The 16,606-nt window shown below is 38.6% G+C and overlaps 1 protein-coding gene across 1 annotated transcript; it reads right to left on the reverse strand.

Moving 5' to 3' along the window:
* Positions 1-1,842: 1,842 nt before the first annotated feature.
* On the reverse strand, positions 1,843-13,958 carry LOC132710348 (vomeronasal type-2 receptor 26-like). Its single transcript, XM_087893414.1, has 3 exons — positions 13,287-13,958; positions 3,432-3,558; positions 1,843-2,753 (listed from the first exon to the last, which is right to left on the reverse strand). Exons 1-3 carry the CDS (start codon positions 13,956-13,958, stop codon positions 1,843-1,845), a joined length of 1,710 nt encoding a protein of 569 aa, XP_087749540.1.
* Between the last annotated feature and the right edge of the window lie 2,648 nt (positions 13,959-16,606).

Here is a 16,606-nt window from a genome sequence, read left to right on the forward strand (position 1 = left end):
CTGCTTATGTGCAAAGAGAGGAAAAAGTGAGTTGATTTTCAAAGCAAAATGGATTTATGTTAGTTCAAAGGAGATTGCTAATTTCTTTGTTTGACATCCCATTTTATTTTATTTTATTTTATTTCTTATTTCTTATTATTTGTCAAGCATGTATGAGAGAATAAGTATAAGTATAAACATAACATATAAACATATAAGTATAAACAGGTATAAGTATAAACGTAAGAAATGACTACTAATAAATGGGAACAGTAGGACAGGGATGGTAGGCATGCTGGTGTGCTTATGCATACCCCCTTACAGATCTCTTAGGAATGGGGTGAGGTCCATGGTAGACAGTTTAAAGTTAAAGCTATGGGGGTTTGGGGATGTAACCACAGTCAGCTAGTGCATTCCAGGCACTGATCACTGATGTTCCATGTACAGGTTTGCGATGACGGGTGAGAGGGGTGATCCCATAGGTGCTCCTTCTATCTGTTTGTATCTGTTTGTATCTTTGTCCATTGTGGATGAAGTATGTGTTGGTTAGGCAGTGGTTGGTCAGATCTAGGATGTGTTTAGGGGGGTTTTGGATTGCTGTCAAGGCTTCTTTAATAGGCACTTGGGTGAAGAGGGATATGACATCGAAGCTCACAAGTAGGTCGCTGGGTTGTAAGTTTTGTTTCTTTATTGTTTCTATGAAGTGGAATGAGTTTTGTACGTATGAGTTGATGGATTCTGTGTAGGGCTAAAGTTGTTTGGCAAGAAATTTGGCAAGATTCTGTAGAGGTGAGCCTATGGAGCTGACTATGGGTCTGAGTGGTGTTCTTTCTTTGTGTATCTTGGGGAGGCCATAGAGCTTGGGGCATCTGGATGATTTCTCTCTGGGGATGAGTCTTTGCTGGATCTCTTCACTGATGGGAGAGGCTTTTCTTTTGGATTTGGTGGTTTTTTCCAAGTAGGTGGTTGGGTCTGTGTTTAGAGGTTTGTAAGCGGGGTCTTGGAGTAGGTTGGATAGTTTGGCTTGGTAGTCAGATGTGTTCATCACCACTGTGGCATTGCCTTTGTTTGCTGGGAGAATGATTATGTTATTGTCTTTCCTCAAGTTGATGAGTGCTTTTTGTTCCTTTGGGATAGATCTATTTCGACCTTATAAGGCCTCTTCAGCCAGCCACACCCTTATTTTATGACTCCTCCCTGTAAAGGGAGGAGTCATAGATCTATCCCAGATATATCCCTATGTCTGATAAAGCCTGAAAGTGGTGATTTGAGATGTCACCCAACTATGGCAATACAAACATCTTGATTTACGTAGGAAAAACCTGACTAGAAAAGTATTGCACATATAATCCTACGAATAAAAGAACAAAATAAATATTTGACCTTTACAGGGAGGAGTCATAAAATAAGGGTGTGGCTGGCTGAAGAGGCCTTATAAGGCCAAAATAGATTTATCCCAGTCTCCCTTAAGTCTCACAGCAGACAACACAAAATGTCTGATAAAGCCTGAAAGTGGTGATTTGAGATGTCACCCAACTATGGCAATACAAATATCTTGATTTACGTAGGAAAAACCCTGACTAGAAAAGTATTGCACATATAATCCTACGAATAAAAGAACAATATATATATATATCAAAAAGTAGTAAAATATCTGAAAAGCTTTCTAAAGTTTATATTCAATTGAACACAATTAAAGTAATTGTACAAGAATTGCCATATATTTTTTTCTTATAACTCATAAGAAAATAATTCTGGAGAATTCCTAAGAGATTACCTCTTGATAAGTGATATTAAATTATGTCATTGAGTATTTCTACTTTCCCAAAGGTAACATAGCCTATTGCTTCTCTTTATGCTCTTTTATGCAATTCTGTTATTTTGTCTTCTTAGCTGATCTTTGTTGTTCATATCAGGCCTCAAAACTATGATATAACATTTGGGAAAAAATATGCAAATCAGTAACCCAGCACTAGAAGCTATAATGGAGAAGATCTCTACAGCAACCATATATTTTCCTTTTGTGCTCAGATATGTTGGAACAAAGGACAACCACACACTGCAGAAGACCAACATGCTGAAGGTTATAAATTTGGCTTCATTAAAGGCATCGGGCAATTTCCTTGCTAGGAAAGCCACCGTGAAACTAACTAAAGCAAGGAAGCCCAAAAGGCCCAAGACACAGTAGAAAAAGGAGTTTGAGCCCTCGTTACACACCAGAATTATTTCTTGCTCCATTGAATTCATGTCAGCATCTGGGAATGGGGGAGAGCTTGTCAGCCATATAGCACAAATAATTTCTTGAATAAATGAGCAGCCTAACACTATGAACATGGCTAATTTTTTCCCCATCCATTTGGTCATCATGGACCCTGGTTTAGTGGCTATGAAAGCTAGAACCACAATGAAGGTTTTCGACAAAATACAAGAAATGGCCACTGAGAAGATGATGCCAAAGGCAGTTTGGCGAAAAACACAGGTCACTTTGTTGGGTTGCCCAATGAATAGAAAAACACAAAGAAATGATAACAAAAGAACCATAAGGAGAGTGTATGTGAGATCCCTGTTGTTGGCTTTGACAATGGGAGTGTCCTGATGCTTAATAAAGATCCAGAAGACACCAACTGTAACCAAAGAAAAGAAAAGAGCTGAACTGGTGAAAATGGTTCCCAAGGTTTCTTCATACTTCAAGAATGTTATAACTTTGGGGAGACATATATCTTGCTTGTCACTGGGGTACTGATCTTCTGCACACTGAAAACAGTCATCCAAGTCTAGAAAATAAAATAGTACTCTATAAATTACATAAAAATAATCAGAATTCAATAATACAATGTTCAAAAAAAGCTTTTAATATCTGAAAATCAAATGCATTCGTATAGTTGCCATAACTTCAGCATTGCAAAAGTATTTGTTCAGGGATGTACTACAGGGATAGGATCCTACCAGTTTAACAACTGATTTGCTGAGTGCATGCTTTGCGTGCATTCTCTCACTGCTCTCTCATGCATACCAGACGTGCGCTATGCGCGCATGCACAGTTTGGAGAAAACTTACCTTCCTCATTGCTGCCAGCAAGAAAAACAGCTGAGGCACAACAATCCACTCTGTCGCACCGATCAGCTGGGCTTTGGAAACGGAAATATAGGTGAGTATAATGCAGGGACAGGCAGGCGGGCCCACTTCAAAATCGGAGCAAACTGGTTCGCTCATGGCTGATAGTCGGAGCTAACGTTTTGCCTGAACTGGTCCAAACTGGTAGAATCCCACCACTGATGTACTACTTGTAATAAAAATCTTGGCAATTTATTTGTTTGTATCCATGTTCAATTTGCTATGTCGACTACTTAATCTTTTGCACAATTTTCTAAACATTCTTCAGGCACATTCTTTACTCACAGATTGAATTAAATATATTTTAAGTAAAAAAAAGAAAAGAAATTATATCTTACCCTCCTGGTTGGAGATTTTGCCTTGTGGACATTTATGACAATTATAGCAACAAAATGCCTTCCCTTCTATCTTGCTCTTACTGTAACCTAAATGGCACTTCCCATTACACAGAGAAAGTGGCTGGACCTGCTCATAAAAGATAAAATAGAATGATTTGCTTTGGAGAAGTTTGTATCTGGTACCAATATATTAAAAAGGTAAACGTTCCCCTCACACATATGTGCTAGTTGTTCCTGACTCTCATCTCCGTTTCAAAGCCGAAGAGCCAGCACTGTCTGAAGACATCTCCATGGTCATGTGGCCGGCATAACTAAATGCCAAGAGAAGACCTGGTGGCCACCTGGGATAGTGCGGCTGCCGGGGCCTTGGACCGCGTCATGCCTTTGCGGCCTCTGACCCGATGCCGATCTCAATTAGCACCATGGTTCTCCGAGGAGCTGAGAGAGCTGAAGCATCGGAAAAGACGCCTAGAGAGCATTTGGAGGACTAGTCAATCCGATTCTGACCAAACACTGGTGAGGGTGTATATCAAGACCTATCACCTGGTGGTGATAAAAGCGGCAAAATCTAACTATTTTTCTGCTCTTATCGCATCTGCAGAGAATTGCCCAGCCGCTCTGTTTAGGGTTACCACTCCCTTCTTCGGGGGAAGTGCAGGAAGATCCCTTGTAGGGTCGAGCTGAGGATTTTGTACAATTCCTGCATAATAAAGTCGCTCAACTCCGACTGGGTGGGGAGGGGGGGAGGGTTGGGTTGGGATAAAATTGTTGAATAGATAAAGGTAAAAATATAAAAGTAAATGTGGGGAAAATGTTACAACAAATGAAATGATAATATTAAGATATGATAAATATTGGAGGAGTAAGAGGAAAAAAGATGTATTCAGATGATACACTGATTGATTGATTATATATTGTACGTATGCCTCTAGAAGTTGTGAATGTTCCAACACTGGAAATTTTTAAGAAGATGTTGGATAACCATTTATCTGAAGTGGTGTAGGGTTTCCTGCCTGGGCAGGGAGTTGGACTAGAAGACCTCCAAGGTCCCTTCCAACTCTGTTATTATGTGAATCTCAACAATAAACTCAGACCTTTAATGCAAAATAATATAATTTTCATGAGGGGAAATATATATATATATATATATATATATATATATATATATATATATATATATATATATATATATATGTAACTGTGGTAAAAATATAAGGTCACTTCTTTACATATTTTTCTTTTTTCTTTTCCTATTTCTTTTTACATTTTTTTAACTTTTTCATGTCACATTAGTCTTTTGCTTTTCTTCAATCCTATCTTTATATTATTTCATCTTTCATTCTGAATATTTTAATAAAAATCATATAGGTTTTAAAAATAATAATTCTAATTTCCATTGATGCCTTTGAGATGTTACTCCTTTTTCTATTCAGTGCAAACTGGCTGAAGTTTTTTTTCTTCCTTCATTGGTATTTTCTGTGAAAATCCCTTTTTGGACAGTTAGTTCAGAGGTGGGATTCACTTACCTTCCCTACCAGTTCGCAAATGTGAGCATGTGGGTGCGTGAGTGCACTAGCTTCGCTCGCAAGCGCCACCTTCCACGCATGCTTGGCCTTCCGCGCGTGCTCACAGCCTACAAAATGTGGCTAGATAGGACATCATTACATCATGGCAGGTGGGCGGGGCCTACCACAGTTGGCGCTATCGGTTCACCCAAACTGGACAGAACCAGCTGAATCCCACCACTGAGTTAGTTCCAATATAATATTTGGCAAACTTGTTTCAATAGGACAGAGCTTGCAATAGTAGCAACAGGCAGGAAAAAGAAAGAAAAAACAGAAATATTGATGAAGACTTGTAAAGAGGAGATGAGTGTTTTTGTCTCAAAGGGTAGATAGATCAAAATATTAATCTCCCTCACCCAAAGATTACTTCATAAGAAGTCAGATTGGCCAACTGTTCATTGACACATCTTTCGTTTTGCATTTTGATGTGGCTTTCTTCATTTAAAATGTTTTAAATGAAGGGAAACCTTTCATTTTGAGATCTGAGTCAACAAAACTATGGGTCAAGGGTCAAGCTGAGGATTTTGTACAATTCCTGCATAATGAAGTCGCTCAGATTTGGGAAGGCCTGGACTCCGACTGGGTGAGTCCAGGGGAGGAGACCGGGGCAGGTCTTGAGAATGTTATCTGGGAAGGGTTTAATCCTGTGACTCCCGAGGATGTGGACAGGATTCTGGGCAGGATTAGTGCTGCCACATGTTTATTGGACCCATGTCCCTCCTGGTTGGTACTGGCCTCCCAGGAGGTTACACGAGGCTGGCTCCAGGGGATTACAAATGCTTCTTTGAGTGAGGGGCCTTTCCCGCCACTTTGAAAGAGGCGGTGGTGAGGCCCCTTCTCAAGAAACCATCCCTGACTTCCGGTGGCTCTGCATTTCCCGAATGGACGCTCCTTTAGGAGCTCCAGCCCCACGATTCCGTTTTTTTTTTTATTTTATTTTGAATTTGTATACCGCCCTTCTCCCTGAGGACTCAGGGCAGTGAACAGCCAAGTAAAAACATCAAATACAAATATTAAAATACAGTTAAAATATACATATATAAATTTGGCCCCATTAATTAAAAACAATAAACAAAACACTTAAAAACACTTAAAAAAATTAGGCCAGCCCGGCTTGCTGGAAAAGGAAGGTTTTAAGGGCACGGCGGAAGGCACCGAGGTCTTGGATTCTCGTTATCTCTGGAGGCAATTGATTCCAGAGGGTAGGTGCCCCCACAGAGAAGGCCCTCCCCCTGGGGGTCACCAGCCTGCACTGTTTGGCTGATGGCACCCCGAGGAGGCCCTCTCTGTGGGAGCGCACGGGTCGTCGGTAGCAGCAGGCAGTCTCGAAGATAGCTAGGCCCTATGCCACGGAGTGCTTTAAAGGTGATAACCAACACCTTGAAGCGCACCTGGAAGACCACTGGGAGCCAGTGCAGCTCGCGCAGGAGCGGTGTTACATGGGAGCGCCAGGCTGCTCCCGTCACTACCCGCGCTGCTGCATTCTGGACCAGTTGGAGCCTCCGGGTGCTCCTCAAGGGGAGCCCCATGTAGAGAGCGTTGCAGTAGTCAAGGCGAGAGGTGACGAGGGCATGAGTGACTGTGCACAGGGAATCCCAATCAAGAAAGGGCTGCAACTGGCGGATCAGGCAAACCTGACAAAAGGTCCCCCTGGTTACGGCCGTCAGATGTTCCTCCAAGGACAGCTGCCTATCCAGGAGGACTCCCAGATTGCGAGCCCTCTCTGTGGAGGCCAACGACTCGCCCCCAATAGTCAGTGATGGAGTCAACTGACTATATCGGGATGCCGGGAGCCACAGCCACTCAGTCTTGGAAGGGTTATGCCTGAGCCTCTTCCTCCCCATCCAGATCCGCACAGCCTCCAGGCACTGGGACATCACTTCAAGGGCATCGTTGGGGTGGCCTGGGGTGGAGATGTACAGCTGGGTGTCATCAGCGTACTGGTGGTATCTCACCCCAAAGCCACGGATGATCTCGCCCAGCGGCTTCACATAAATGTTGAACAGGAGGGGCGAGAGGACCGACCCCTGAGGCACTCCACATATAAGAGGCCTTGAGGTCGACCTCTGCCCCCCTGCCAACACAAACTGCGACCGGTCGGAGAGAAAGGAGGAGAACCACCGTAATACGGTGCCCCCCATCCCCAACTTTGCTGCTAGAACAGCGAAAATCAGCTGTTCTAGCAGCTCGAAACTCTCGCCCAGGGAAAAAGGGGGAGAGAAGAGCAGAAGGGTCTGTGTAGCGCTCCCCTAGACCCCCAGGCTTTTTTTTTTTAAGCCTGGGGTTTGCAGGGTGAGAGCTCCCTGAAAGCTCTTCAGTGCTCTGGATCCGGGATGATTCTGCTTTAAGCAGAACAAGGGGTTGCAACCACACCAGCAGCACAATTTTAAGGACTAAAATTCGAACCTGGATGCTGGCAGAGCAAATCAGGAGAACAAAAAATGCAAGTATTAAACTTTAACTCCGTTTAAAAGAAAAAGGAAAAAAGATGGCGCTTAAGGGCGTTTAAAACAAAACTTACAAGTGAAAGTGATCGTTAAAGCTGCAACATTGTAAAAGCTACCGGATTACGCAGCAAGAAAAAGATTTAAAGTGCTAGTGAAATGAAAAAGACTATGGTATTGACAACTACTTTATACCTCTAAATTGAGTGAAAAAATATTGGATTTATTGACCTGATAGCTGAACAAACTTAAACTGGGAATTGAAATTTGGCTGACATCAAGGATGGAGAATCATTACTATATGAGCCAGCAAATTCACAAGTTGTGACTGTAGAGGTTTTACAAGAACTTTTAAATTTCTATACTTCTGCTATACTGGAATCAATTGAAAGGACTTTTCAAAATTATAATCTGGAGAACAAAAATGATTTGCTGGCTGGAAAAGAGGAAGGAAATCAAATTAACTTATCTTTGGAGCAGGGAAAAGAGTCTGTCAGGGACACAATGGAAGTTACCACATTGAAAACAGAAGTTTTGGCAGAGGCTTCTACGCAGTTAATTGAAAAGCAGCAAATAGACTCTTTCCTGCAGACTGATAAACTTTATCGTGACAATTCTTGGTTTTACAGACAGAATCAACTTTTAAGAGAGGAAGTGAGTGATTATATAAGCAGGAAGAATCGAAATGGAGGTTTCAAAATGAAGGAGATAACTTTTAGGAGAGAGCGATCTTCAAAGATGCATCAGTCTCAAATCTACATCCAAAAATTTTCAAAAAATAAAAGCAGGGGGCGGAGCAATGCTGAAGTAGAAAGTATTATTGAAAATAACTTTACAAAAACTTTCAAAGAGACATCAACCTCAAATCCAAACTGTGTGTTATTACAATTGGTTTTGGATATAAAAATGATAGCTTTTTAAGAGTTATTGAGGTAAAAATGATAGCTTTTTAAGATCGAGGTATTAAAATGGCTAATTAAAAATTTGAGGGATATTTTTCTGAAGGGCTTGAAATTTATATTTTGAGAAATGACTTAATGTCTTATTGATGTATTAAGAGATTTTTAAAATGTTTAATATAAGATTATAGTATTTTAAGAAGGTATATGAGATAAAAAGAGCCTTGGTAGTACAGTGGTTTAAAGCACCCTGTTATTAACACAGCTGCCTGCAATTACTGCAGGTTTGAAACTTACCAGGGTCAAGGTTGACTCAGCCTTCCATCCTTTCTAAGGTAGGTTAAATGAGGACCCAGTTTGTGGGGGAAATAAGCTGACTTTGTATAAATATACAAAAGTATGAAGGCTATTGCTTAACGCATTGTAAGCCGCCCTGAGTCTCCGGAGAAGGGCAGCATATAAATCAAAATTTTTAAATAAAATGTTTAAAATGTTTAATTTTATGAAGGATTAAAGAGGATAAATGTCTAATTTAGAACTTTATTAGGGAGCAATGTTGATTGAGGAAGAAGGACTGGAAAAAATATAGAAATGGTTAATTAAAAATTTAATGGATAGTTTCCTGAAGGTTTTGGAAATTATATTTAAGAAGGTCTTATTGATGCATTAAGAGGTTTTTAAAATGTTTAATATAAGATTATATTATTTTAAAAGGTATAGGTGATAAAATGTTTAAAGTTTTAAAATGTTTCATTTAGAATTTTTAATGCTGAATAGTTAGAAATTGATAATTGGTTTATGAAGGAATAAAGAAGATAAATGTTTAATTTAGAATCTTATTAGGGAGCTATGTTGAAAAAGAAAGGTGTTTGAGGGATGAAAATGAAACTTATCAGTGTTTGTTAATGCTTGTAATACTGGTAAAGTTACTGGATTATATACCAAGAAAAAGGCTTTTATATTCAGGAAGAAAGAATTTAACCCAATTGATTTTGAGAATTTACAAAAGGGAGATTCATGAATTTGTAAAAGAGGAGTTAAAGAGTGTGAGGGAATTTTAAACTTTGTAGTAGATTAGTATATTTTAGCTTTTCCTTGTTAAATGTTATACCCTGTTTTTGCTCTGGGAAGGAGTAATATTAGAGGAGTAAGAGGAAAAAAGATGTATTCAGATGATACACTGATTGATTGATTATATATTGTATGTATGTTTGTTTATAAAAAAATAAAAACTTTTCAATATAAAAAAAAAAGAAAGAAAGAAGCCATCCCTGGACCTGGCTATTTTAGCTAATTATCGTCCGGTCTCCAACCTTCGCTTTGTGGCGAAGGTTGTTGAGAGTGTGGCGGCACGACAACTTCCCCGGTACCTGGATGAAGCTACATATTTAGACCCATACCAGTTGGGCTTCAGGCAGGGGTACAGCATGGAAACGGCATTGGTCGCGTTGGTGGCCTGGGCAGGGGGTTGGACTAGAAGACTTCCAAGGTCCCTTCCAACTCTGTTATTATGTGAATCTCAACAATAAACTCAGACCTTTAATGCAAAATAATATAATTTTCATGAGGGGAAATATATATATATATATATATGTAACTGTGGTAAAAATATAAGGTCACTTCTTTACATATTTTTCTTTTTTTCTTTTCCTATTTCTTTTTACATTTTTTTAACTTTTTCATGTCACATTAGTCTTTTGCTTTTCTTCAATCCTATCTTTATATTATTTCATCTTTCATTCTGAATATTTTAATAAAAATCATATAGGTTTTAAAAATAATAATTCTAATTTCCATTGATGCCTTTGAGATGTTACTCCTTTTTCTATTCAGTGCAAACTGGCTGAAGTTTTTTTTCTTCCTTCATTGGTATTTTCTGTGAAAATCCCTTTTTGGACAGTTAGTTCAGAGGTGGGATTCACTTACCTTCCCTACCAGTTCGCAAATGTGAGCATGTGGGTGCGTGAGTGCACTAGCTTCGCTCGCAAGCGCCACCTTCCACGCATGCTTGGCCTTCCGCGCGTGCTCACAGCCTACAAAATGTGGCTAGATAGGACATCATTACATCATGGCAGGTGGGCGGGGCCTACCACAGTTGGCGCTATCGGTTCACCCAAACTGGACAGAACCAGCTGAATCCCACCACTGAGTTAGTTCCAATATAATATTTGGCAAACTTGTTTCAATAGGACAGAGCTTGCAATAGTAGCAACAGGCAGGAAAAAGAAAGAAAAAACAGAAATATTGATGAAGACTTGTAAAGGGGAGATGAGTGTTTTTGTCTCAAATGGTAGATAGATCAAAATATTAATCTCCCTCACCCAAAGATTACTTCATAAGAAGTCAGATTGGCCAACTGTTCATTGACACATCTTTCGTTTTGCATTTTGATGTGGCTTTCTTCATTTAAAATGTTTTAAATGAAGGGAAACCTTTCATTTTGAGATCTGAGTCAACAAAACTATGTTGTTTCCTGATATCTCTAATACCCCTCTTGACACATTTATTAATCCTAGTATCCCCCCATTGGATCTCTAATGGAAATGATTAGCTATGCCAATATTCAGGGACAAGTGTAGCACTCTGTTTCTGAATGTCAACCTGGCTTCCAAGATAGTTTTCAAAATAGTGAAATGATGATTGAACATAGGCAACAAAAGATGAATCAAGGATACCTGATGAAAGTTATGTGGCCATACAATAGCATCATCAATGGTTAGCATTTTCCCTTCGGAACCAATAGGGTCTGTCTTCCCAACTCTGATTCTCAGGAAAGACAGATTTGAAAAGGTGATCCAATTCATAATATCAAATCCAGTTTCTAACTCTCCATTTTGGTTGAAAGAAACTTTTTCCCCCGCACTGTTGTTAAATGAGACACTTCTCACAAAATGGTTGAGCTAAATTGGAAAAGAAGAAAAGTCAAAAATTATTTATCAGAATGAAGAATACTTGGAAAGGTATAAATAACAAACTTTTCAAATGGTTTATGTAGGACAGTTGGTGATATTATAGTGTCATTAATTAATACTTACCATTGCCCAATAGACCATTATCATGATTATTATGCATCCAGAAAACAAAATATGGAATAAAACATTTAAAGGAAATACAAAGAAATAACAGAAAATAGATAATCAACATATTTTAATGACCCCATAATCCCTTGCAAGGTGCAGACTAGGCAATTGAATGGAGCTGAGTGATTACTGGCTGGATGCCCTTCCTGTCACCAATGCAGAGTTATATGCAGCAGATATATTCTCATCATGCCCAGAGAGAGAAATATCTGCCTCTACCTAGGATCGAACTTACAGCACCCTGAATGTGAGGAGAGAGCTCCACCTCTAGGCCACCACACCACTCAACAGAAAATAGATAATAAAATGTATGAATTTCAATCTATTTTAAACAGGATAAAGATATCAAACAGAACAATTCTATGATGGTGAAGTGATAGAAATTGCAAAAATGGTAGTTCTAATTACAAAAAAAAAAATTCTAATTACAAAAATAAGATTTTCATATTAGCCTTTCAAAAGAAACTCAGTTCTGATTACTCAGCAAAGTGAACAGTTCTATTCTGTTGCTTCACAGCACATTATCTATTACTACTTTGTGATTCCTGCTTTTTCCATTTAAAAATAATCCCTAGAAAATAAGGGCCTATTAACTGACCACAGTTTAAAAACAATAGTAAAAAAAATATCAAGGAGTCATAAGAGTTTCTTTTTGCCTCATGAACCTGTAATTCAGAAATAATCTTTCACTTTTGTGTGGACAGAATAGATGTGTCTATTCCCACGTCTTTAAAGTAACCAAGACAATTTTTCCAAGGACAAAATCTGTGTGATGAGAGTCGTATCTGAGATGTTTTCACATAATCATTTTTTAAATTAGTATGAAGTTGATATCTTTGCCTGGAGGATATGTTGTGTGAATTATATTATTATTATTTCTTCTTCTTCTTCTTCTTCTTCTTCTTCTTCTTCTTCTTCTTCTTCTTCTTCTTCTTCTTCTTCTTCTTCTTCTTCTTCTTCTTCTTCTTCTTCTTCCCCACCTCTCTCTGCATTTCTTCTTCTTCCCCCACTCTCTCTGCATTTCTTCTCTCCCCCCCCCCGTCTGCATTTCTCTGGGAAAGAGATTTGAGAGAGATCATGTATTTACAAAAAGAAGCACAACCACTCTTCCCCCAGTGAGGAATACATAGATTTAACTTTAGACCACTCTGTAACTTTATACTACTTAATTCTCCTTTTCAGATGATGGAATGAAAAAAATGGCACCATATGAACCCTTATGAGATTTAAGACTAATCTATAGGGTTCCTGGTCCCCTTCCAAATTCCATAATACTTGAGTCTGAATTTACCAGAGATAACATCAGTAGAGACCTGGCTGATGATACCTCTCATTCTACTGAAAGGTGGAAAAAGCAACATGATAATCAGGGGTGGGATTCAGCCTATTTGGACTGGTTCAGGTGAACCAATAGCTCTGACGATCAGCTGAGAGTGAGCTAGTTCACTCCAATGATCAGGTGGGCCCACCTGCCCACCCCTGTGCTATACTGACCTATATTTCCTTTGTTTGAAGCCCAGCTGATAGGTGCGGCAGAGCGAATTGCCATGCCTTAGATATTTTACTCGTCGGAGCTGCAGTAGAAGGTAAGTTTTAGAGCTGTTTTGAAATGCACTGAGCCTGTGCGGAACACGTGTTTGGCGCCCGCTCAGCGAACCGGTTGTTACACTGGTTGAATCCCACCACTGATAATAATATATTGAAATTATATTTTAAAATTCTTATCGGATACAACGATGGAAGGAACAGCCATATAAGATTAAATTCTAAAAAAGAAAATTATATGTAGCATACTTTCACAACAGGGCTCCCACCAACTATCACTACAGATATGGTGAACTCACCCTAGTGTAGGCTAGGACATTACCTTCCATAATGGTTGCTTCAGAAAGTTCAGTTTGGTTTCCTGGTCACCTGCTCTGTACTTTCTTACAGATGAATGGAAGTCATGCAAAGCATGTGCCACCACATGGGCTGCGTTATAGATGCTATAGCTGTGGCCAGTCATCTGCATTTCAAACACAGATGTAGGAAGGGTCTCCAGTTTCTCCTGTCCATTGCAGAGGACCTCATCTTCCTCTTCAACCCTGTTGATGCGGAATGAACATTCAAATGCATTTTTCCAGAAGACTCTGAAAAGGCCACCTTCTTTTTCCAAAGTAGGGTCTTTTGACTGAAGAAATTTCTGGAATCCTAAAATCTTCTCTGAATGAATTGCAAAGGATAAAGCGCCATGGAGAAAGACTAGGTCAATATTTCTTATAAAGGGAACTGATGTGAAATCCATTTGGGCTGTCATAATCCAGACTTTATCTTTGTTCCATAGCGGTACGTTCTCATCTTTCAACCTGTTGGAAAGTATTCGTAGAAGTATTATGTGATCAGTTTCACCATGAAGAACCACAACATTAACAGTGCTTCTCATAACTTCATAATATACTTTACTTCCTTCTTCCAGCGATTCAACCAGACTATTGGAATAAGAACTTTTGGGAAATTTTTCAATAAAGGCAAAGCAGATGCCTCTCTTGGCAAACATGGGAACTACATTTTGCACAAACCTCTGCCCATTCTCATTATTTACAGTATATGCACCAATCCATGTCCATTTGAAATGAAGCAATAATTTGATTATACCCAGGTACTGATGTTCTGCATTTGGGAAAATCTGTTGGTAGAAAGCATTCTGATTTTTGACATCTGTTTCTGGAACAAACCCATATATGATCTAGAAATAATGAAGAAATAAATATATATATATATATATTTTCAGATAGAATGTTGATAGTGACTTTCACTATCTTTCAACACTGTAGCTCCAAATTAAAAATTAAGTTGCAATTGATATTTCAAATTTTGAATCCAGTTATATTTCATGTTCGTATTGAGGAAGCCTTCATGGACTAAAAAGATGCAGTATTTCCCCATGATCCTCTGAATGAATAGGTCTTGAAGAAATGGAATGAGTAGATATGTCATTTTAAAGCACATAAAGAGGGGATAACAGCTGCATTAGCAAAACTGATCTTTCTTACCAGTGATTGATCAGCTTTTCCAAGCATTTGCATGAGTTTACATCTCATGGAATTAAGACTTCCCATATTAATGAAGCAGAATTTAGATAATTAGATAATTCCTATTGCAGGGGTTTACTGTGCCATTATCTCAAAATAAGGTATTTGACAGAATCTTCTTTATTGTCATTTTCAGTTCTAGTTACTTTGACAGACTATGATTGAATATTGATGTCATCTTAGTGAGACAGAGGACAAAATATATGCAACATTTATAACTGCTGTAAGGAAGATTGAAAACCACTTATATAAGGTTTTTTTTTTAAATTGTTGTCTCTTTTCTCTCATTTCATTCCTGTTTATTTATCATTTTTGTATTACTTTATCTTTCATCTTTAAATTTATATTGCTTTTACTTTGCAAAAAAACTTTTTCATACAAAATAATTTTAAAAAATCAGGATTGCATATCAGCATCTATTTTTACATACACATATAAAAAGAGGAGAGAAAGAAAGAGAGGGAGGGATGGAAAAAGAGGGAGGGAGAGGGCAGGTAGGGAGATTCATTTATCACCAAAGCTCAATTTCTATTTCTAACACTGTCTGAGAACAGTTCCAGCATTCAGTGTTAATAATTCAAATATATCCTGTCCAGATAAAAATGCAGTGCTGTGAAATCATCATCATCATCATCATCATCATCATCATCATCATCATCATCCTTAGAAAAAAATTGATAGGTAAACAAAAATGCCAAACCCAGTCTGAACATTTGGCTGACTGTGTAATGAACCATAATAATAACAAAAAGGATTCTGTCCATCTATTTGGCATCTCTTTTTAAGTTTGTATAAGACCATAAACCAAAATAAAAGGGTCAGATCAAATCATTAATCTTCTACTCTGTTACTTCAACATAAGGTAAAGGTAAAGATTCCCCTCGCACATATGCACTAGTGGTTCCCAACTCTAGGTGGCAGTGTTCCTCTCCATTTCAAAACCGAAGAGCCAGCGCTGTCCGAAGACATCTCCGTGGTCAAGTGGCCAGCATGACTAAATGCCAAAGGTGTACAGAACACTGTTACCTTCCCACCAAAGGTGGTCCCTATTTTTCTACTTGCATTTTTTATGTGCTTTCAGACTGCTAGGTTGGCAGAAGCTAGGAGAAGTAACAGGAGCTCACCCCATTACACGGCACTAGGGATTCGAACCGCTGAACTGCCAACTTTTCGATCGACAAGCTCAGCATTTTAGCCACTGAACCACCGTGTCCCTTCAGCATACTTCAAAATGCTGCAGGACAAATATTTTACAGTTTCCAAAAGCCTTTATGCCAATCATAATATTTTTCATTCCTGTGTCACCTACTTCATAAACATTTTACAGTACCTGTGGCATCTTGTACAATGACAGAATTGTAGCCATATGCAGAGACACTTCAGAAGTTGGGCCTCCAATGACTGCTGTTGGTCTGTTTTGAATTTCACAATTGTAGTTAGGGATAAATCTGCTTTGTGTAGAAAAGAGTTCCAATGAGGCACGGAAAGTCCAACCTGGAGAGAAATACGAGTTATAGATATGGAAGCCTAGGGTATAATTGGGTAAAATATGGGGATTCTCATTGATCTCCTTGATTGCAAACTCTAAGGCTAGGATGTGTTGGTAGAGTGGAGTCATAAACCTGAAATGAAAATTATACACTATATCACAACCAATTCACTTCAAACTTTGATACATCATATAATTGAGTTTAATGGAATATTTCACATACACGGATATGACAAAATATTGCTAAAAGTCATTATTATTTTTCTAGATCCAGAAGTCTAATACTCAAGGTCTTTCAAGAAATAATTTAAGATTACTCATGTAAACTTGATTTTGCAACCAATTTTTTTCCAGTGTAATGCTTTCACGAGGACACTAATATTTTTCTCTGCACACTGGAGTAAGTTCCTCATAGATGGTCTTAAAAAAAAATGGCATTGAAGAGTATGGAGGAATGAGTTTAATATAAAATGCATGCAAAGTTTAGGAGTCTTTCATCAACTCTACCCTATTCAATATCCCAAATGCAAACATGAAAATATGCAACATTGACACTAGTGAAGGATCTACTTTTAAGATAATGGTATATACAGGGTTATGCCTATTAAAGTTTCTTTTGATGGA

Source organism: Pantherophis guttatus, chromosome 4, assembly GCF_059756535.1.
Source record: "Pantherophis guttatus breed Tessera chromosome 4, ASM5975653v1, whole genome shotgun sequence".
Lineage (NCBI taxonomy): Eukaryota > Metazoa > Chordata > Lepidosauria > Squamata > Colubridae > Pantherophis > Pantherophis guttatus.

Bases quoted from the DNA above. Each gene is read 5' to 3' on its own strand.
- LOC132710348 (XM_087893414.1), bottom strand. From the start codon at position 13,958: ATGTTTGCCAAGAGAGGCATCTGCTTTGCCTTTATTGAAAAATTTCCC. The intron at 3,559-13,286 runs GTAATGTCCTAG...TTTTATGAGCAG, and splicing joins TGAAGCAACCATTATGGAAG to GTCCAGCCACTTTCTCTGTG. The intron at 2,754-3,431 runs GTAAGATATAAT...TTTATTTTCTAG, and splicing joins CAAAATCTCCAACCAGGAGG to ACTTGGATGACTGTTTTCAG.